A 21,794-nucleotide genomic window follows, 5' to 3' on the forward strand; every position below is an offset into this window, starting at 1 on the left:
ACAAGAAGAGGAAGAAGGTGGAAAAAGCAAGAGGAGAGTGCAAGCACAGCTCAATGCCTGAAAACCTCTGTTTGTCAGTCTGTCTTGACCTGAATCCAGTCTGGAAAACCAGCCATGTTTTACAAGCATGTGATGACATGTGAATAACTCACAACAATTATAATAAAACTGATTTCTCTATGCAAGTATTAAAATATATTCTGTTTTTGTTAACTGGAATAATAGTTGAATTTCCAAACCTCAAACACATCTTAGCGTAGACATTTCAAAGCCCAACTATAGGACGGAAAGACTGTTGCTACCCTTGCAACCTTTAATTTTGAAATCAGTTGAGGGCCTGCATAAATTTGAAGGGACAGAAACAACTTCAAAGATAGTAAATGTCTAATGTATGGTTTCCAAATACCCTTCTGCCATACCTGCGTTGTCAAAAACTTCATGCGTTGGTCTTGGCTTATTTAGACAGACCTGCCAACTCAGTTGCTTTGAACAGAAGCCTAGAGATAATAAAGCTAAGCTACAGCACAAAGCCTTTGAATCTTATCTACCACCTCATCTATTTCCTATAGCCTTATCTCTTGATGCACTTAAATAAGTGTGGACTGGTAAATGCTGAGATGCTTTCCACTAACATCACTGCAACAGCTTGCAATTCAGTGGAGATAGCAGTGCCTTGAATGATCTGGGGATGGAGGGGAGGGGAGAAATTTATCTATATCATTTCTTTAACACCTGCGGTTTTTTCCATCAACTTGCAAGGAATTTTAGAGAAATGCACTAAAGCAGTATTTAAATTCCCAAGGCTTGCAAATTTGTTTATTTCTGTTTGCGAATGTATCATGCAGTGGAAATGTGGAAAATTACTGTAAGATACAATGGCAAAATGGAAACATATAAACAGAACACAATGGAGGAAAGAAGACAAGCAGTAGGTTTCTAAGAAACAAAAGTCTACATATTAAAGGAGAAGTATAAGAAACACTTAAAACAGCAGTATATTGGGAATGTGCTTGATTCTCTTCTTTCCAACCCCAGCTGCTATCCTTTCAGGTGGGTGGGGGAAGTAGTTCAGGAATTATTTTCTCCATAAAGCAAAACTTGTGAATGAACAAAAACCCACCATTTTATCAATATATATTTGGCATTTTGTTGCTTCGGCGGGGAGGGCGGGATGTAAATCCAATAAAATAAATAAAAATAAATAAAATAACAGCATATAAATCAGGAGCCCCCAACATGGTGTCCATGGGCACCATTGCATTCACTAACACCTTTCTGGTGTCCACCAAGTATTTTAGGAAGTGGGTGGGAACAAGTAGGGCTTTTGCCCAGCAAGGCTTCTGATGGCTGTAACCTGTTAGAGTTCTTGGGGGGGGGGGGGTGAACAAACATGGACAAAGGGGACTCAATAGCTATTGTTTATCTTGACTTCCAGAAAGCTTTTATAAAGTTCCTCATCAAAGGCTCCTTAGTAACCTCCAGATTCATGAAGTAAAAGGACAAGTCCACTTGTGAATCAAAAACTGGCTAATTAATAGGAAGCAGAGAGTGAGTATAAATGGGCAATTTTCGCAGTGGAAGATGGTAAGCAGTGGGGTGCGGCAGGGCTCAGTACTGGGTCCCATGCTTTTTGACTTGTTCATTAATGATTTGGAGTTGGGAGTAAGCAGTGAACTGACTAAGTTTGCAGATGACACTAAATTGTTCAGGGTGGTGAAAAAGAAAGGATTGTGGGTCACTCCAAAGAGGATGGGTGAGTGGACGTCAATGTGGCAGATGAGGTTCAGTGTGACCAAGTGCAAAGTAATGCACATTGGGGCCAAAAATCCTAACTATAAATACAAGTTGATGGGGTGTGAACTGGCAGAGACTGACCAAGAGAGAGATTTTGGGGTTGTGGTAGATAACTCAATGAAAATGTCAAAACAGTGTCCGACTGCAATAAAAAAAGGCCAACGCCATGCTGGGAATTATTAGGAAGGGAATTGAAAACAAATCAGCCAGTATCATAATGCCCCTGTATAAATCGATGGTGTGGCCTCATCTGGAGTACTATGTACAATTCTAGTCACCATGAAGCAGGGCTGAAATAAAAAGATATTAAATAAGGTAAACCGAAAGCCTTCAATTAGGCACAAGGGCAAGAAAACAAAAGGTCAAAGAGATTTTAAAAGTGCTTGCTAGACGCTAGTGAAATAATCCTCCTAGATTGTGAAAGTAAGGAAAGGGAAGTTAGCAGTGTGCTTGGCTTGTAGAAGCATAAGGCAGCAAAAGAGGAAGTTAATCCTTCACCCATTGGCTCTGCCGCAGCTGCCTAAAAGAGGAACTAGAAACTGACTGGAATAAGCACTGGGATAAGTATTGAGTAAATATACCTTGGGAAATGTCTCGGGAGCAGGTCAAAGGTGCAAATGTGTTTTTGATGAAGAATATTGCTGCAAGAGTGTTAGCAACATCAATGCCATGTATGGAATGACCCTCCCTGTCTCCTCGTTCCTTTAGTAATATGATGCTTGTAATAATGTATGGGATATGGGGTGGTCCTTTCCTGTAATTGTGCAATTATTTACTGGAAATGATTGTCTGTGACTATAAAACTGTAGACCTTCCTGAAATCGGGGCTCCCACATTCGTTTAGACATGAGTCTGGTCTGGGGTCTGTGTACACGTTAAATAAACTGCTGTTTCTTCCTGATTTCTCCATGTGACCTTGTTTCTGCCTGACCACCAGCAGCTAAGGTTGCTGCTACAACCACACCTCAAAAAAGATATAGCATTGGAAGAAGTGCAGAAAAGGGCAATTAGAATGATTGAAGGGTTGGAACACGTTCCCTATGAAGAAAGGTTAAAACGCTTGGGCTCTTTAGCTTGGAGAAATGTCGACTGCGGGGTGACATGAGAGGTTTACAAGATTATGCATGGGATAGAGAAGGCAGAGAAAGAAGTACTCACTATATAAGAACTTGTGGGCATTCAATGAAATTGCTGAGCAGTTGGGTTAGAACTGATAAAAGGAAGTACTTCACCCAAAGGATGATTAACATGTGGAATTCACTGCCACAGGAAATGGTGGCAGCTACAAGCATAGACAGCTTCAAGAGGGGAATGGATAAGCATATGGAACAGAGGTCTATCAGTGGCTATTAGCCGCAGCGTATTGTTTGAACTCTCTGTCTGGAGCAGTGATGCTCTGTATTCTTGTGCTAGGGGGCCGGCACAGTGGAAGGGCTTCTAGCCCACTGGTGGACCTCTTGATGGCACTTGGGTTTTTTGGCCACTGTGTGACACAGAATGTTGGACTGAATGAGCCATTGGCCTGATCCAACATGGCTTCTCTTATGTTCTTATGGACTACTGAAGATCTGTTTGGCTGTGCAGATTTTTTAAAACGTTGCTTTGGCAATAGTTGCCACCACAGCACAAGGATCTACACTCTTATTAAAGTTAAACTGTGATGATCATTTTGTGACTGGTTCCACCTCCTATGGCAGCTATTTCGTAGCAGTCAATTTGTTGCTATGCCCACCAAGCCATGTCAGAATTCTAAATGTGCCCTCAAGCTCAAAAAGGTTGGGTACGCTTGGTATAAATGAAAAAAAAAAACCAACCCTCTGAGGTTTTGGCAGACTTAAATATCATATACCATACAGGAGTATACGAAAACTCTGAAATGTGGTTCCCTGTAACATACTCCATGTGGCATGCATCATCCAGTGTGTTGGCCTAATCAAATAGTGCCATCACACCAAAAGCAGCACTTTGACAGCATTCTATATCCCCTCGAAAGTACTCCTTTGGGTGTGGAGGCACTATCTGGTTAGGCCAATGCGAACACAATGGGATTGACACATATTATAAGAAGCTCAAAACATTATACCTGCAGCATGAGTGCTACTTTTTGTGTGTGGCAAACTCCATATATGTGGGCTGTAATATTTAAGAACATAAGAGAAGCCATGTTGGATCAGACCAATGGCCCATCCAGTCCAACACTCTGTGTCACACAGTGGCCAAAAAAAATAAAAAAGGAGGTTCAAAAGTGGGGCTAGAAGCCCTTCCACTTTGCCCCCCCCCCAAGCACAAAGAATACACAGCATCACAGTTCCAATTTAAACCACCCCTTAGAAGATGCTACAGAAAATCAAGGAATTGTAAAGAAAATTTGCCAAAATGAGAGGAAACAGGTGAAATCAGAAAAAAAATTATGGAAGGAACCTGTTTTTTATAAAATGAACCAGTGGTCTTGCGCTAGTCTGATCTACAAGAGAGTTGTTACAATATTATTTATAGATAGTAGTTGACATTAACTCTAAAGAAACGGTGTCCTGATTTAAGTAATCATGGCTGAAAATGTGAAATATCAAGAACAGACTTATTGTCATAGGTGGCCATGTAAAAAGGCCACTCTGCTTACTGGAAATCTGTAATGACTGTAATTTCAGATTTGTAGTTTAACCCTTTGATAGCTTTCTTTGCGTATTTTAAATAACTGGTAGGAAACTCAGCATGGAATGGGTAAAGAAGACATTAAGTGCTCCAAAAATGGAGCACTAAACTAGAAATTGTCTGACGTTGCAACAATATGTAGGCTGGATGGGCAGTTCCATGCACACAGGAGGTGTCGCAAACTGTGTTGCCCCAAAATGGAGTGGACAAATTCTGATCAGACACTCCCACACAAGCCACCCATATATCATGCGGGGGGCACATTTACATGGTTGGTGCATGCCATTCCCTTTTGGGTTTTTTCACCTTACATTTTTAGTGGCCATGTTCATGTGCTCTGTGGCAGTGATTTTAAAAAAGAATAGCCATGGGCACCTAGAGCGAATTGGCAGATTCACAATGCTAATCTATCTTGCTTGCATGCTCCTGCGATCAGAAGCCAGGAAATGCAGGAGGAATGCAGCAGAAGACTTTGCTACCACTTCTCAACTGGTAGCTATTTGATGTGTCTCAAAGACATCAGAGAAGGGATGAGTGTGAGGGCAGAATGTGGCAGCTGGTGCAGACTATGGCACTATTGCTGACTGACTCGCCTGTAAGGGTGAGCAGTCGGCCAATGCTGAACAGTCTGCACTGGCTACCAATCGAGTACTGGATCCGCTTCAAGGTATTAGTCCTGACATTTAAAGCCTTGTGCGGCCTGGGACTGGCATACCTGAGGGACCGTCTCTTCCCATATGAGCCCCAGAGGCCATTACAATCAGCCATTCAACATCTTCTGACCATCCCTGGCCCAAGGGACGTTCAGCTTGCCTTGACCAGGGCCAGGGCTTTTTCGGCCCTGGCCCTGACCTGGTGGAATCAGCTCCCTATAGAGGTTCAGGCCCTCTAGGACTTGTTGCCATTCTGGAGGGCCTGTAAGATGGAGCTGTCCCGCGAGGCCTTTGGCTGAGGCGGGCGGGCGTGCTTATCTTGCTACACTGACTACCATCTGGACTGGAGGAAAACTGGGCCGATATAGTTGACATCTTTTGGACACCAAGCTGTGAATTTAAGTGCCCACACTATCCATGCTGCCTTAAGTTAAATCTGAGCTACCTGTTTAACTGTTTTAACTTCTTAATATGTCCTAATTGTTCGATTGTTTTACTGTTTATTTATTGATTGCTGTAGTGTAATTGTTGGTTTTAATTGTTTGACACGTTGGAAAACGCCCTGAGCTCATTATGGGAAAGGGCGGAATATAAATTCACAGAAATAAAAAGAAAAAGAAAAAAAAGAATGGGTGGCAGCTGTGCATGTCCGACCTTGACTTTTTGATCCGCCTGGGTAAAGTGCCTATGTCGGCTCAAATTGGTCGTCTGAATCCAGCCCCAGATAATGTTGCTGAACAAACCAAGCAGACAATTTGCTAAGATTATGGTAAGTAAGGCAAAGATTCCAGTACTCCGGAAGCATTCCCAAATTGAAAAAAGTATGTGTGTGTGTGGGGACAGTAGTAGTTTATTATAGTCTTTAGACCAGCTTACCAGTGGGGACAGGGATACTCCTGTTCCCTACTGATGTTAATTCAGCAGCTAGAGAGGGATGTTTTCCATCAGCAGCAACAAGCTTCCAAATAGCAGGTTTCCCTGTAGTTTCTGGGCCCCAGCCCCGCTGCAGCAGCCATCCTCCGACACACACACACTTCCAGTTTTTTGTTTTTTTAAAAAAAGCACATGAATATCATTATAACAGTACAGTAATCTCTGAATTCATTTTTTTTTAAAAGTAAGTCTCCAGACTTTCATTGCAGAGAAACATCTTTCCCATTATACCTTTGCAACAATGAAAACTGGAATTTCAGAGAACATGTAATTACCATTTTATAACAATATTCAATTACTGATTTAGAACAAAAACAACAAAAAACCAAGTGGCTGGAAGGAGAAATGGCCACTGTGGAGACAGGGGCAGGGAAGCAAGCTGCTGTATCAGCAGGACCAAGAAGGGGCAGCTTTAAAACTTGTCTTTGAAGGACTTCTTCCTATCTATCTTTTTCTTGCCCAGAAGCTATTATACACAAAGGTGTGAAATGAACTCTAACGGTGGTCAGCTTTGACTAAAGAAGGTACAGTAGCCTTTTTTAAAAAACACCATGGGAACAGCTTTTATTTACCATTTATTATTTTGAGAGCTTATAGTTGCTTGAGGCATATGAACTTTACTAATGCTCAGAAAAAACAGGTTGCTTACCTGTAACTGATGATCTTCGAGTGGTCATCTGTGCAATCACACACATGGGTCTTGCCGCAGGCAACGGATCCATACCTCGGAGCTCCAATAGCTCGCCTATAGCGCTTTTTGGCGCGCTTTCCTCCTGCCCTGGGGAGCAGGCAGCGACTGCGCATGCCTGGAGCGGGGGGAAAGCGGCCATTCCACTCAGTTTCTTCCAGCCGCCAGTGGCACTGACAATATGCAAGGTTAAGCAACAATCACAAGAGGCCAGCAGCGGGGAAGGCTGGATGGGCGTGTGTGACTGCACAGATGACCACTCGAAGATCATCAGTTACAGGTAAGCAACCTGTTTATCTTCTTCGTGGTCTCTGTGCAGTCCCACACATGGGTGACTAGCCAGCTGAATGTCCTGGAGGAGGGTGCTGGTGAGAGAAAAGAGTTAGTCACACAGTCAAATGACATCACAGCATATAGGTTATGATACCATACAGGTTATAGATGGAAGTGGATGCACTCACCCATGGCTTCAATGGAAGATGGATCTGAGGACCGCTTGGCCGAAGGAGGCGTCTCGTCTCGCACGAACGTCCAAGGCATAATGGGAGACGAACGTGGATGGTGAGGACCACGATGCAGCAGCACATATGTCCTCTAAGGAGACGCCCTGTAGGAAAGCCGAAGACGTGGAGACCGCTCTGGTCGAGTGCGCCTTAAGGCCTTCGGGTAGAGGCTGCTTAGCCAGTTCGTAGCACAACCTAATGGCACTCACTACCCATTTAGATAGTCTCTGGGTAGAAATTTTGTGTCCTCTGTGAGGCTTACCATAGGCCACAAACAGATTAGGGTCCTTACGGAAAGGTTGTGTACGAGCAAGGTAGAAAGATAAGGCCCTTCTGACATCCAGGGAATGTAGGGCTCTTTGACCTGGGTCGGTTGGGTTGGAGAAAAACGTTGGCAAAGAAGTCGAGGTTGATAAGTGGAACTGGGAGACAACTTTAGGAAGGAATGCAGGGTCTGGACGCAGAACAACCTTGTCCTTGTGGAAAATGGTGTATGGGGAATCATGGCGGAAGGCGCATAAGTCACTTGCGCGTTTCACAGAGGTAAGGGCAACTAACAGTGCTGTTTTCCAAGATAGCAAGTTGAGATCTATGGTAGCCATGGGTTCAAAGGGAGCTTTCATTAAGCAGGAAAGAACTAGGGATAAACTCCAAGTCGGAACGAAGGGTTTAACAGGTAGGTGAAGGTGCAACATGCCCTTGAGGAAAGACTTGGACAAGGTATGAGAGAACACCGTCTTGCCATCAACGGGGTCATGGAAAGCAGAAATGGCAGAGAGATGGACCTTTAAGGAGGAATAACAGAGTCCTGATCTCTGTAAGGACAGTAGATAATCAAGAATCAAATTCAGAGGTGCTGATTCTGCTCGTAGGTGATTAGATGTTGCGAATGAACAGAAGCGCTTCCATTTACGTTGGTACGAAAGTCTGGTGGAAGGCTTTCTCGCGTTGAGGATGATGTTGGCTACTTCTGTAGAGAGGCAGGAGGGCGTATTCTCCAGGCTGTCAGGGCCAGAACCTGAGGGTTGTGATGCAGTATCTGGCCGTTGGCTTGAGATAGAAGATCGCCCGCAAAAGGAAGGCGGCGATAAGTGTGATGGGACATTTGCAGGAGCTTCGTGAACCACGGTTGCCGTGGCCACCATGGAGCAATGAGAATACAGTCCGTGCCGTCTCGTGTGATTTTCATCAGTACTCGTGTCAGCAGGGGGGTTGGAGGGAAAAGGTAGTGAAGAGGACCCTTCCAAACCTGCAGGAAGGCATCGTTGCCTCTCCTGGTGTAGAATCGGGGACATTTCGCATTGTCCCTGGAAGCAAAGACGTCCACTTTGGGTGTCCCGAAGCACCAAAAGATGCGACGAAGGTAGATCAGATTGATGGACCACTCGTGGTCGTCTATGCGAACTCTGCTGAGAGAGTCGGCCAGAACATTCTCCACCCCTGGAAGGTGCATGGCAGTCATATAGATGTTGTGCTTGACACACCATTCCCAGAGCAGTATGGCTATACGACACAGTCGGAGGGATCTGGTGCCTCCCTGTTTGTTTATGTAGTAGACTGTTGCCATATTGTCTGTGGAGATCTGAACGTGCCGACCCCTGATCAGTGGGAGAAAGGACTGGAGGGCTCTGTGGACAGCAATCAGTTCTAAGCAGTTTATGTGCATGGCCCTCTGAGGGATTCCAAAGCCCTCTGACAGTCTTGTCCTCTAAGTGGGCTCCCCATCCCCACTTGGAGGCGTCTGTTGTCACAATAGCCATCGGAGGAGTCGGTAGAAACGGCATGCCTGCAAGGAGGTTGTTGGGTGAAGTCCACCAGGTGAGAGAAAGAAGTGCTCTCTGTGGAACAGTGAGTAAAGTGCTCTGCGGTTGCACGTGTGGATGGTAGGCCCATACAAACCAGAGTTGTAGTTGTCTCATCCGTAGCCTGGCGAAGTAAAGGACAGATGTAGTGGCAGCCATTAGGCCCAAAAGACGTTGGATGGTGAAGGCCGACTGCCGAGGCTCCTGCTGAACAGATTTGGCGAGGGCGATGATTGTCAAAGCCCTGTCTTCCGGGAGGAAGGCGCGATGGAGGGAGGTGCATAGACGTGCTCCTATGAATTTGAGGTCCTGGGTCGGTGTGAGGTGTGATTTGGTGGAATTCACACGGAGGCCCAGAGAATTGAGGAGGAGAAGAGCTGTATGGAGATTCGTCTGCAGTTGGTGCTGAGTTGGTGCTATGAGGAGCCAGTCGTCGATATAAGGAAAGACAGGGATGTTCCTGATGCGAAGGGCAGCTGCCACCACTGCCATGCACTTGGTGAAGACCCTGGGTGCGGTCGATAGGCCGAATGGTAGGGATATATATTGGAAGTGATCCTGGCCCATGGCGAAGCGAAGATACTTCCGATGCTGAGGTCAGATTGACACATGGAAGTAAGCGTCCTGAAGATCTAGGGAAGCCATCCAGGAATTCTTTGGGATGAGAGGTAGGATGGACTGCAGGGAGATCATTCTGAATTTCCTGTATTCGATGTGTTTGTTCAGCTTCCAAAGATCTAGGATAGGACGCTTGCCTCCATCCCTCTTGGGGACTAGGAAATATCTGGAGTAGAAGCCCGTCCCTCGATGTTGAGGAGGAACAGGTTCTATGGCATTTTTCTGGAGCAAGTCCAGAATTTCTTGATGGAGGAGTGAAGAAGGAGGGGTAGCTGTAAAATAGTGGTGGTGAGGTGGAGAAATGAACTCGATTGCGTAGCCTAGACGCACGATGGTTAGCACCCAGGAATCGGTTGTGATCGAGTTCCAGGTCGGAAGGAATGGAGAGAGACGTGTGTGGTAAGCAGGTGGGGTTTGGAGAGAGTCAAAGAGACTGCTTGGGGGGGAGAGAGGTCTTCTTGGTCTGTTGTGACCGAGGCCTTTGTTGGAACTGAGGCTTTTGCTGCACGCTCTTCCTTTTCCAGAAGTCATTCCTCTTGGGTGACCGTTGGCGTTTCTGGAACGATGGCCTCCAGGGTTTTGCACGACTGAATTATTGGGAGAAAGGTTGGGAGACCCCCAAACGTTTAGCACGCTTACGGCCGTCATTGACGGAGGTGAGCACTTCATCCGTGGAAGCATGGAAGAGGCCAAGACCATCAAAAGGGAGGTCTTCAATTTTTTGTTTAATGTCCGGTTGCAAGTTAGTGGACCTAAGCCAAGCGTGGCGGCGCAGGGCAACAGACGAAGCAAAGACCCTAGATGAACAGGAAACAGCGTGGCGTATGGAGTTAATCTGTTGTTTCAACACTCTAGAAAGTTCAGATACTAAATTAGAAGCCGTTCTCTGAGAAGTCTCAGGGAGGGAAGGAATGAGGGGCGTAAATTGGTTAGCCAAGTTGAAAATGTAGGCTGAGAAGTAGGCTAGGTAGTTGTTCAATTTAGAATTTGTAGAGGCTAGGTTGAATATTTTTCTAGCCAGAGTGTCTAGCTTTCTGCCCTCTCGGTCTGGTGGTGTCGGATGTCTGGAGGGCTTGGCTTTAGTGGCTGAGTGCACAATGATAGAATTTGGTGCCGGATGGGAAGCCAGAAATTTAGCATCGGGCGCATGGACTCTATAGAGAGATTCAAAGCGCTTAGAGGTGGGAGGGACTGACGCAGGCTTATCCCAAGCCTCGCGGAGGCCCTCGAAATGCACTGGTAGCATGGGTAGTAGTGACCCCGGTGGGAAGTCCGCTTGGACCAAATCATGCACAATGTCGGACACCTTAGGTGAATCCGACGGAAGAGTAATTTTTAAAGTCTCGGCCATGGTGGTGATCAGATGTAAATAGGCCTTGGACGCGTCTGATGGAGAGAGGCGGGGCTGTGGCGTCGAGTCGGAGACTACAGAGTCAGGATGGTCATCTGAGTCTGACGATGCTGATGATTCGCCTTCGGAGTGGAAGTCCTCTCCTGAAGGAGGATGCGGTGATGGGGCCGGGTCCGAAGCGCCAGTCTGGGGCTTGGTGATCTGAGCCCGGTGGTCCGTGGGATCAATGACCGGCGGAGCGACCGAAACCGTGGCGGAGGCAGTGCGCGGCTTAGAGATGTCCTGATGACGATGATTATCTCGGATTCGGATCGGCTCCGTGAGTAGAGGAGGGAGGTAGTCGGGCTCTCAAATTCGATGGTAGTCACGGGATCGAGAAGAATCACGAAGAGAATATTCGGGTTCTCGAATTCGATCGTGGTCACGGGTTCGAGGATAATCTCGAGGTCGATCGTGTCCGCGGGGTCGAGGAGAGTCCACATATCGGATTCGAGGTGTAAGTACCTCACGGCCCAAAGATGGGGCTGAATCCCGGTATTGGGAGTGACGCGTTTCCTCTACAGAAGGAGAGCGAGAGGGGTGGTGGTAAGGCCGGCGTCGAGGTGAAGGAGACCGTGAGTAAGAAGAATAGTCGTACCGTCCACGGGCATAGTAGTCCTGGTGTTCATAGTAGGTGGAAGAACCAGAATCGCGACGCCTACGTGGAGATCGGGAGCGGATTTGAAAAGTCGGCGACCGGGAACGAATTCGATGAGCGGCAACTTGGGCAGGCGAATGAGAGCGGGCTCGGTGCGTGGAAGCCTGGGTTGCTGAATCCTTATACAGGGGAGAAACCCCGATATCTCGGAAGGACCCGGGCCGAAGAGATGGTCTGAGGTATGCTTGAGTCGGGTCAGCAGACGGGTCGGGCTCCAGAAACTCAGAAGGAACCCCGCTATGCACCGAGGGCGAACAGGATTGGATCGGTATCACTTCCACCGCCGTGGATGAATGGGGCGTTAACTGCGGCATGTCGGTGATGACATCGGACGGCGTTGACAGTTCCGGTGGAAGTGTGAGCTGGGCCGAGGGCGTGGAGATGGGATCCATTATCGCCGAAGCCGAGGTCGGTGTTCGAGGTTTCTTGGGAGCCGAATGGGACTCGTGGGATCTTCTCGAAGCCGAATCAGCCGATTTGGAATGACAAGATTTCTTGGGCGCCAAATCCGTGGATTCGGAATGACACGATTTTTTCGAAGCCTTGTGGCCGGTATCGGCGTGCTTAGAGAGTTTCTTTCCGGACTTATGCTTCTGTTTTTGAGAGAGAAGCGCGTCCGAAGAAGCCGAATCTCCCGCTCGTTGTGGGGGAGGCGGCGAGTCCGACGTGGGCATAGCCCTCAGGGACTGTTCAAGCAGGAAGCTCTGAAGCCTTGCTGCACGGTTCTTACGGGCTTGCTTGCCGAAGTTAGCACACTGAGGGCAGGAGTCCACTCGATGAGCTTCCCCAAAGCAAAATAAGCAGTAGCTGTGGCCGTCAGAGGTGGGGATTTTGGCCCCACAGCGCCTGCACTTTTTGAAGGTAACTTTCCCTTCCATACGCTCCAGACAGGGGAAGGGAGGGAGGGAAAGAAAAGAGGGGGAAAGGAAGCGCAGAGACGGGGACGAAAAAATAGGAAGAATAATGAAGAAAGAAGAGGAATACGATACCAACGAGAAGAAGAAGAGAAGGACGAGCTAAGGAGGAACGCAGCGAGGAAGGTGTTGTCCGGGCGGCGGTAGGGAAGAAACTGAGTGGAATGGCCGCTTTCCCCCCCGCTCCAGGCATGCGCAGTCGCTGCCTGCTCCCCAGGGCGGGAGGAAAGCGCGCCAAAAAGCGCTATAGGCGAGCTATTGGAGCTCCGAGGTATGGATCCGTTGCCTGCGGCAAGACCCATGTGTGTGACTGCACAGAGACCACGAAGAAGATCCATCTATTACTTCACATGATTATGGGCTAAGCTTGGTAGTTTAAACAAGTTCTGCCTTCAGTGTCAGCAATCCCTGCCTCATGTTAAAGTTAAGGCAGGAAGAAAAAAAATCCCTCTGACACTCACCTGCATGGTTCAGAAGAGTTCTGTAGCAAACAGATGCCAATTTAGGCAAAATTAATTCCTTTTTTTTGTCAACTAGAATCTGTGAATGAGGAACAAGTAATGAAATGCAACTGTGACAGTTCTTCCATGTTCCTGTTTATTCCTTTGAAGTTTTACCAAAATAAAAAATGTACAAACTCCAAAATACCCCCCTTAAAAATAATGTTATATTACTAGAACTGAGGAAGGTTTTAACTTGTGTTTTACAAAATTTTAGGTTAGATTCTTTTAAGAAGTAGTTTTGAAATTCAAGTATATATCACAGCAGGCTAATAAATTTTGTAAGCTTTCGTGAATCTATTTACAGGACTGCCATATGACAGTCACAGTAGCCATGGATACACTAGCAAGATTTAAAAAAAAGAAAAGAATATTCCTCAATTACAAAATACAGCACATCCTAACCTGGACAAAATGCACATTCCCACAACAGAAGAAGAGATTTGAGACAAGATGTATGTACAAATGCATAACAATAATTACATATTTGTTGGGTTAAAAAATAATCTTGTGGAAAGGGTCTTAGAAAGGCTGTGAGCTGAAGAAAAGCATGTGTGTTTACTGAATAGCTGCATGTAGTACACAAAAGATGTTCCTGCAAGTGATATCTGAGATGTCATGACTTATCCACAAGACAACAAAAGTGGAAATCAGGTAGAAACAAAAGATTGTTATTTAATGGCACTGGAAATGTTTCAATTAGGAGAAAGAGACAGGGACAAAGGAGCTAGTTTGTTAGCAGTCAGACCTCTCCTCCTGCTTAGGAGCAGTTTATAAGTTAAAAAGCCAGAAATACCCCTACATATATCACCCCATTCCCTTGAGTGCGGGGCACTGCTTGGGCCAAAGTGGACCCAAAATGGATGCCAAGTGAGGCAGAGGCCTCAGGATATATTTTGCCCTTTAAATATGTCATCCTGCTGCACCAGCTGTGTGTGTTCCTGGATCTCCTGCACACTCCCAGTAGCTTGAGGGTCCTCTCTTCTCTCGTTTCCTGAAATACTGGTCTGTTTGGCCTCCACGAGGGCCAGGGCTTTTTTGGCCCTGGTCCCAACTGTTAGAATGAGTTCCTCATAAAGATCAGGGCCCTGTGGGACCTACTACAGTTCCTCAGGGCCTGTAAGACGGAGCTCTTCTGCCAGGCTTCTAGCTAAGGCCATGGACACTTTATAGATTGGTCCCTCCTGCTGCAATTGGCCCAGACTTGCTCTCTAACTGCTCATGAATTACCTAAACTCAGGGGCACCCATGCATTTCTCCTTCATTTTTCTCTTGAGAAAAAAAAAGCCCTGACTCCCAACACAAAACAATTCTTGCAGATGCTGGGGTATGACATGATACCTGTAATGCCTGGTGTCTCGAATGGGCCGGTCACTGCTCAGTTTGTCACTTTCCAACTGGTTGAATGCATGCTGCCGGTAAGGGTCTTCTCCAGCCTTCAGCAGCTTGGATGATACATAGGCCTTCTCATCAAAGCCCCGCAGGCCATTTTTTTCTGCTTGTGGTGGCCTAGATACCTGAAAGAAAGACAAAAGTCAGTCCTATGGGGACCGCAGATGTAACCACTTTCCACAGAACAGCCACTATGATAAAATGATGACTGCAAGGAGTAGGAGTTGCTGGCTTTACGTGGAGGAGTGTGGAATCAAACCCAGTTCTCCAGATCGGAGTCCACACTCTGAACCACAGTCCACCATGCTGACTCTATTTATTGAAAGAGGATAATGCCTGGAGAAACATATTTACAGCCCAGTGATTATAAGAAGTCTATAATCTTGTTCTTACCATTTAAAAAAGGGACAATTTCTTACTGTATTCCAGTGACCGGCTAGAATCAGGTGCTAAACATGTAGACACAGGTATGTTTCACTGATTTAAGTGGGGCTTATTCCAAATATGTATCCTTAATATGTATCCCCTTCATATGGGCTCTTAGGCTTCTGGAGGCAAATGGATTTTTTAAAGGTTTCACACACCTTTGATTTAGGGAATGTAATAAGCAAGCATTTAGGCAGTGTTGTACCTAGCCTATTTGGTGCCCAAGGAAGATAATTTTTTAACATTCCCTCTTCTTTTTTTCTTTTTTTAGTATCAAGTCACAGCTGACTTATAGTGACCCCATAAGATTTTCAAGGAAAGAGAAGTTCAGAGGTGGTTTGCCATTGCCCACCTCCATCAGCCCTGCTTAACTTCTGAAATCTAACAAGATTAGGCTAGGTTGGGGCTATCCAGGTTAGGGCCTCTCCTCTATACGACAAAATGAAATAAAACAAATAACAACAATGCCCAGAAAATAGATTCAGATGGATAACCATGTTGGACTGAAGCAGCAGAACAAAGTTGGGTTCCCACTGGACCCAAATTTTGTTTCAAAGGCAGAAATGCAGACAGTGAAAATTTTATTTTATTTAACTTTGTATATATGATCATGCCACTGCAAGTAAATTAAAAAAAATCAAGTTCCAACATGGTATTCCATCACAAGAGCTAGTGTGGTGTAGTGGTAAAAGTGTCAGACTAGGATCTGGGAAATCCAGGTTTAAAGCCCCACTCCTGTCATGGAAGCTTGCTGGGAACCTTGGGTCAGTCACAGTACTCTCAGCCTAGCCCTGACCTGAATAGCCCAGGATAGCCTGATCTCATCAGGTCTCATAAATTAAACAGGGCTGATGTGGAGGCAGGCAATGGCAAAACACCTCCAAACAATTCTTTCCTTGAAAACCCTGTAAGGTCACCATAAGTCTGCTGTGATTTGATGGCAAAAAACCCAAAAAACCCATCACATCACTTGTGTTCTGAGCAGACACTTGATAGGGTTTCTGTACTCCATTTTGAAGCCCAAGATTTGATCATCTCAAACATCTACAAGGCATTTTTGAGAGCTAAGAGTTTGCCTTTGTACTACCTTTTACTAAAACTATTTATTTATTTACTTATTCTTAAATTTATATTCTGCCCTCCACACAAGTGGACTCACTAGCCAAAGCATCACAAAATAGTGATTGCAAGGTTAACCAGACTAGATACTAAAAGCACACTACCCCAAAAGACCCCATGATGGCCCAATCCTCCATTGTTTCCAAAGGACTAGTCAAACCAGAGAATCTCTGCAGTAGAAACTGAAAGGGGATGCATTTTTGCAAGCCTAGATTAACAAGTGCAATGTACGGAGTTCCTAGCACAGAGTCACAGTCCAGGTAGTCTGGAGGGGAGTTTGGAAGCCCAGCATAACTACTGCAATGTACAGTGCCCAGCAAACCCAGTGCCTTCTGTTTATAATATTAACAAAGGTTTACTACTATACTACTCTTAAATACATTCTATCTCCAAGCAGGATAGGGATGAGAAGGTTTTAAGACAAAAAAATTAAGGGAGGGGGGAGATATGGAAAAATTACGTGGAGACAGAAATGAATGAGAAATGAGTGGAAAAGAGGGAGAGAAATTAAGAGAGAGAAAAGTTGTTTTTATCTTGCTGCAACACCCTTATTACTGCTTTCCAAGATCTGGTGAGCTGGGTGCAAGGAAAGAAAGAGAGAAAAGCTAGATCAGGGGTGTCAGACATGCAGCCCAGGGGCTGAATCATGCCCCTGAAGGACTACTATCAGGCCCCCAAGCAACTGGCTGTCATCTGCTTCCATCTATCTTTCTTGCTTTCCTTCTGCATCACAGCTTGCTTTGCCAGGCTTGCTCAATTGCACAGGAGCTACAAAGCAAAGCCTCTATTTTTTTCATTGGCTGAGGCTCCTCCTTGGAGAGGAGGGGGGAGGGATAGCTTTCTTTGTCAGACTCTCTCGATCACACAGCAGAGCTACTGAGCCAAGCTTTTCTCTCTTCTATTGGCTGAGGTTCCTCCCCCTCCTGGTCCCTTGGGGAAGGAAGGAAAGAGGCAGAGTTTCCTTTGCCCAGATTCCTGGATTGCACAGGAAAGATACAAAGAAAAGCACCTTTAAGACAGAGTGCTAATGTTTAAAGCATGTTTTATTTAAAGTTTTTTTCTTAATCTTCAATTGTGTTTGTCTGTGTGCTTTATAAAGTTTATATCTCTGCTACCTGGCATCACATTTTATGACACACATGGCCCAGCCTGGCAAAGTTTCATTTATGTCAGATTCAGTCCACATAACAAATGAGTTTCACGTTTAAGCATGCTAGTTTGATCTGTAAAGCAAGCTTGCTTCAGTCTTGGCGAAAAGGAAGTATAGCTGGTCCTAGAGTGCTTTTTGCTATTCTCAGATTTCCCTGTGCCCCTTAGTGGCTGCAGCCAGAACTGAATATTAAAAATCAAAGGAAAAATATTTGTCTAGATGCAGCATGACCCTGGCTTCAAAGACCCCCTTCAAAGGCCTTCCTCAAGATGTGCCTGGGGCAGACTGTACCTGTCTTTGGTACACCACTGCATTTAGGGCATAAGAACATAAGAGAAGCCATGTTGGATCAGGCCAACGGCCCATCAAGTCCAACACTCTGTGTCACACAGTGGCAAAAAATTTTATACACACACATACACTGTGGCTAATAGCCACTGATGGACCTGTGCTCCATATTTTTATCTAAACCCTTCTTGAAGGTGGCTATACTTGTGGCCGCCACCACCTCCTGTGGCAGTGAATTCCACATGTTAATCACCCTTTGGGTGAAGAAGTACTTTCTTTTATCCGTTTTAACCTGTCTGCTCAGCAATTTCATCGAATGCCCGCAAGTTCTTGTATTGTGAGAAAGGGAGAAAAGTACTTCTTTCTCTACTTTCTCCATTCCATGCGTTATCTTGTAAACCTCTATCATGTCACCCCGCAGTCGACGCCTCTCCAAGCTAAAGAGTCCCAAGCGTTTCAACCTTTCTTCATAGGGAAAGTGCTCCAGCCCTTTAATCATTCTTGTTGCCCTTCTCTGGACTTTCTCCAATGCTATAATATCCTTTTTGAGGTGCGGCGACCAGAACTGCACACAGTACTCCAAATGAGACCGCACCATCGATTTATACAGGGGCATTATGATACTGGCTGATTTGTTTTCAATTCCCTTCCTAATAATTCAGGGATCGGGCGGCTCGCCATGCTCCCCGGCGCTGTTTCCCCCCTCCCCCCGCTTCTGTTTTTTTGGGGAGTGGGGGAAGAGGGTGGAAATCCTGGGGTCCCCCGCCAGGGCGGGAGGGTTGGGAAGCCTATGGGAAAGTTCAGATTTTTCCAGTCCCATCCACATAGCAGCCATATTCCCTGGCACCACAGCAGCCATTTTTCTCACCCCACCACCACTGGAGAGCTATTTTATATTGTTTTTTAAAAATCAGCAATTGAAAATCATTATGTCATAACAATATGTGTATCATGTTCTCTGAATTTCCAGATTTCATATTATTTTTTAAAAAGTACATCTCTAGTGTTTTTGTTGTTGAGATAAAAGGGGAAATGTATCTCTGTAAGGAAAGGCTTTAGAGATTGCCTGGAGCCTGGAGCAGGGAAACTGTGGAGAAACCTGCCATGTGAAGCCCTGTTGCCATTATTGCCATTTATCAGCAGTACTACCAGCAATGTGCTCCTTTTGGCATGTATCCCTAGATATGAGTGGACTCTAACTTGGGTTCAGACCACTTGCCCAGAAATACAACCAGTTGCGGGTGGAATTGAGCTTAATGTCAGGGGGAAGCCTCTTCCCACTTCTGTAGCTGGCTCTCTTGGAAAACTGACACACTCACCAATTGGGGCAGCAGATATATGGTTTAGGAATAGTTATGTGGATAGTGAGCAAGCTAGTTCAAAGTGCCTCTATTAAGGTACCAGCAACCACAAAAAAAATGGGGTGCACAAATTGAAAGGTATTTAGGCATAGGAACAGTGAAATGGTTGTGTCCAATAGGATATGTATACAAAAAGATAAATGGAAGGAAAGAAAGGCAAAGTCAAGCCACCAGCCAAGCAAGATTGCTGAGAAAGGAAATGGTCATGAGGAGTAGGAGGAGAGTGGGAGACTGAAAGAAGGGAAAAGAAGAAAGAGTTTTGAGCTAGATCCATCTAATCAAAGGACAGTAATCTAAAAATCTAGAAGGCAGCACTTATGCCCAGAGTGGGGGGAATACAGGAATGTGAGGTGAGTCCTGGGTGAACATCTGTAGGTTTCCTGGCTCTGACTGGACTGGGGGGGGGGGGGAAGCACTTCCCAGGAGGACAACAAAGGTGATTGCATCTAAACAAGGGAACGCCCAGGGTAGGCAAATGGGCCTGGCAGTGTGAAAGCTTCACTCATACCTGAGCCAGGCTGATACGAGACACTGAGGCAGGGTCAATAAGAGTGATAAAACCCACTGGTGGCGTCACAGTAATTATAGCATTTGTGCCCAGGAGGACCTGCATTTGCTGATGAAATTACATTGATAGACCAAGATGGGTGCCCAGCTTTGAAAACCCCTGCAGCAGTGAGCAGACATGTAGTTGTCTGTTCAGTAGGTCAATCTCCCACCCAAGGTGTTGGCCGCTCATTAGCTTAGCCTGTCTAAGGAAAGCCATGATGACCTTCTCCAAAGCAAGACATTGCTAACTCCTAAAGTGGCTGCCAAAATGTGAGTTTAGAATACAATCCAAGAGAGGTCACTATAATGGATAACACAACAACAAATACAAGCTAGTGACCAATTTACTAAGAAGTATATAGAAATCAATCCAAACGTCCAAAACATGTATATTCAAGTCCCAAAGTAGAGTGGTGACAAGCCAATCGATTAAGTACTTATTTCTTTCCAGTCTTCATCAGACCTGGGACCACTAACAAAAGAAAATATTATACAAAAATATCAGAAGGACATTCAGACACCACCAACCCTCTTCCAGTGAAAAAATATATCATACTTACATATTGATTCGATTATATAGATTTTTAACACAATTTTCAAAAAAGAGGGATGCAGAGCGTCTCCAGCAGCAATTTCACCTCGGCTACAGCCCAGTATGTAGCTTCTTGTGCACCCTAATGGTGCAACTAACATGTTTAAAAAAGCAAACATCTCATTTACAGTTGCCATTAAACAAACTTCTTAAAGGTAAAGTAACATATTTCTAATGCAACATGCTAAAAGACACAAACACCACAAACTATATCACAGCAGATTCAACATACAAAGTATTCCATACAAAGAATGTCAAATCGCATAATTTATACAAAATTATGTTATCACACAGGCAAATTATGCACAGCACTCATAATATTATAAAGAAGACCATTCACAAAAAACATGTCAAATCATTGGTCATATTCAGTCCATATGGAGAAATGCAATTCAACTGGTGTATCCAGTATGCCTCTTTTTGCAGCAGGATCTTGTGCACGTCTTCATTTCTATCTGTTTGTTCATATTTGTATAAGGTGAAAAAACAAAAATCTTCACAGCCATGATTCTTTTGCATAAAATGGCTGACCATAGGAGCTTCAATCACATGGTTCCTAAGTCTGCTCCTGTGTTCCAGAATACGTACTCTAAGGGCCGAGTAGTGCTGCCAACATACCATAGGCCACACCCACAGATGATCAAATACACAGCACAGCGGGTAGCACATGTAGAGTAATGATTTAGAACAAATGGTCTAGTCTTTTCAGCAAAATAATACTCTTTGACATTCATAGATAAATGACAAATTGCACACCTTTTACAAGCAAAGTGCCCTTTAAGAGTATGCTTGACCAATTGGTATTCTCTAGATCTTACCAATTTATCCCTAATGGATATATAATTGAATCAATATGTAAGTATGATATATTTTTTCACTGGAAGAGGGTTGGTAGTGTCTGAATGTCCTTCTGATATTTTTGTATAATATTTTCTTTTGTTAGTGGTCCTAGGTCTGATGAAGACTGGAAAGAAACAAGTACTTAATCGATTGGCTTGTCACCACACTACTTTGGGACTTGAATATACATGTTTTGGACATTTGGACTGATTTCTATATACTTCTTAGTAAATTGGTCACTAGCTTGCATTTTTTGTTGTGTTAAAATGTGAGTTTAGCCAAGATGGAGTTGGGACTGGTTGCACATATTTAGGTGGGAAGTCCTTGCTAAAAGTAGCCACAGCAGCTACAGCGAAACTACACAGTTACTGTTCCTAAGTAGAAAACACCAAAACATTAGGCGATATACAGAAAGTGTGATTGATGCCATATTAGCAAAAGTTTTCCAGGAAGCACTGAAAGAAAGCAGCATGTGCAAATGACAAATAAAATATTGGTTCAAATGGCAGGAAAAGCCATTTTTGAATCTCCTGTTAAACTGCGGTTGCTCAGTGGAAGAGCATCTGCTTGGTAAGCAGAAGGTCCCAGGTTCAATCCCTGGCATCTCCAACTGAAAAGGGTCCAGGCAAATAGGCGTGAAAAACCTCAGCTTGAGACCCTGGAGAGCCGCTGTCAATCTGAGTAGACAATACTGACTTTGATGGGCCAAGGGTCTGATTCAGTATAAGGCAGCTTCATGTGTTCATGTGCTCCCTCACCCGCACAGAAGAGAGAAGGCAGAAGGAAGTGTATGAAATACTCCCCAGTGAACAGTCATGAGGAATTCATCCTATTTTGATTCACCAGATAACACAGAATAACATCTTTTTTTCCAGCTCTATGCATCCCAGTCTTTTCCCCCCACTTCAACACATTTAAAAATAGCTTATTTTCCAAATGGATGTTCTGCAACTGACAGTTCAGAAGAGGATA

At 45.0% G+C, this 21,794-nt stretch overlaps 1 protein-coding gene across 1 annotated transcript in view; it reads right to left on the bottom strand.

Annotated features, from left to right (window-relative positions):
- Nucleotides 1-21,794, bottom strand: part of GALNT16 (polypeptide N-acetylgalactosaminyltransferase 16) — a 357,202-nt gene that overhangs the window by 132,626 nt on the left and 202,782 nt on the right. The window contains exon 2 of the mRNA XM_060262949.1: nucleotides 14,447-14,622. Within this exon, the coding sequence (XP_060118932.1) occupies nucleotides 14,447-14,622 (176 nt within the window). The remainder of the gene's footprint in view (nucleotides 1-14,446; nucleotides 14,623-21,794) is intronic.

This window comes from Heteronotia binoei, chromosome 21 (genome assembly GCF_032191835.1).
Source record: "Heteronotia binoei isolate CCM8104 ecotype False Entrance Well chromosome 21, APGP_CSIRO_Hbin_v1, whole genome shotgun sequence".
Taxonomy (NCBI): Eukaryota; Metazoa; Chordata; class Lepidosauria; order Squamata; family Gekkonidae; genus Heteronotia; species Heteronotia binoei.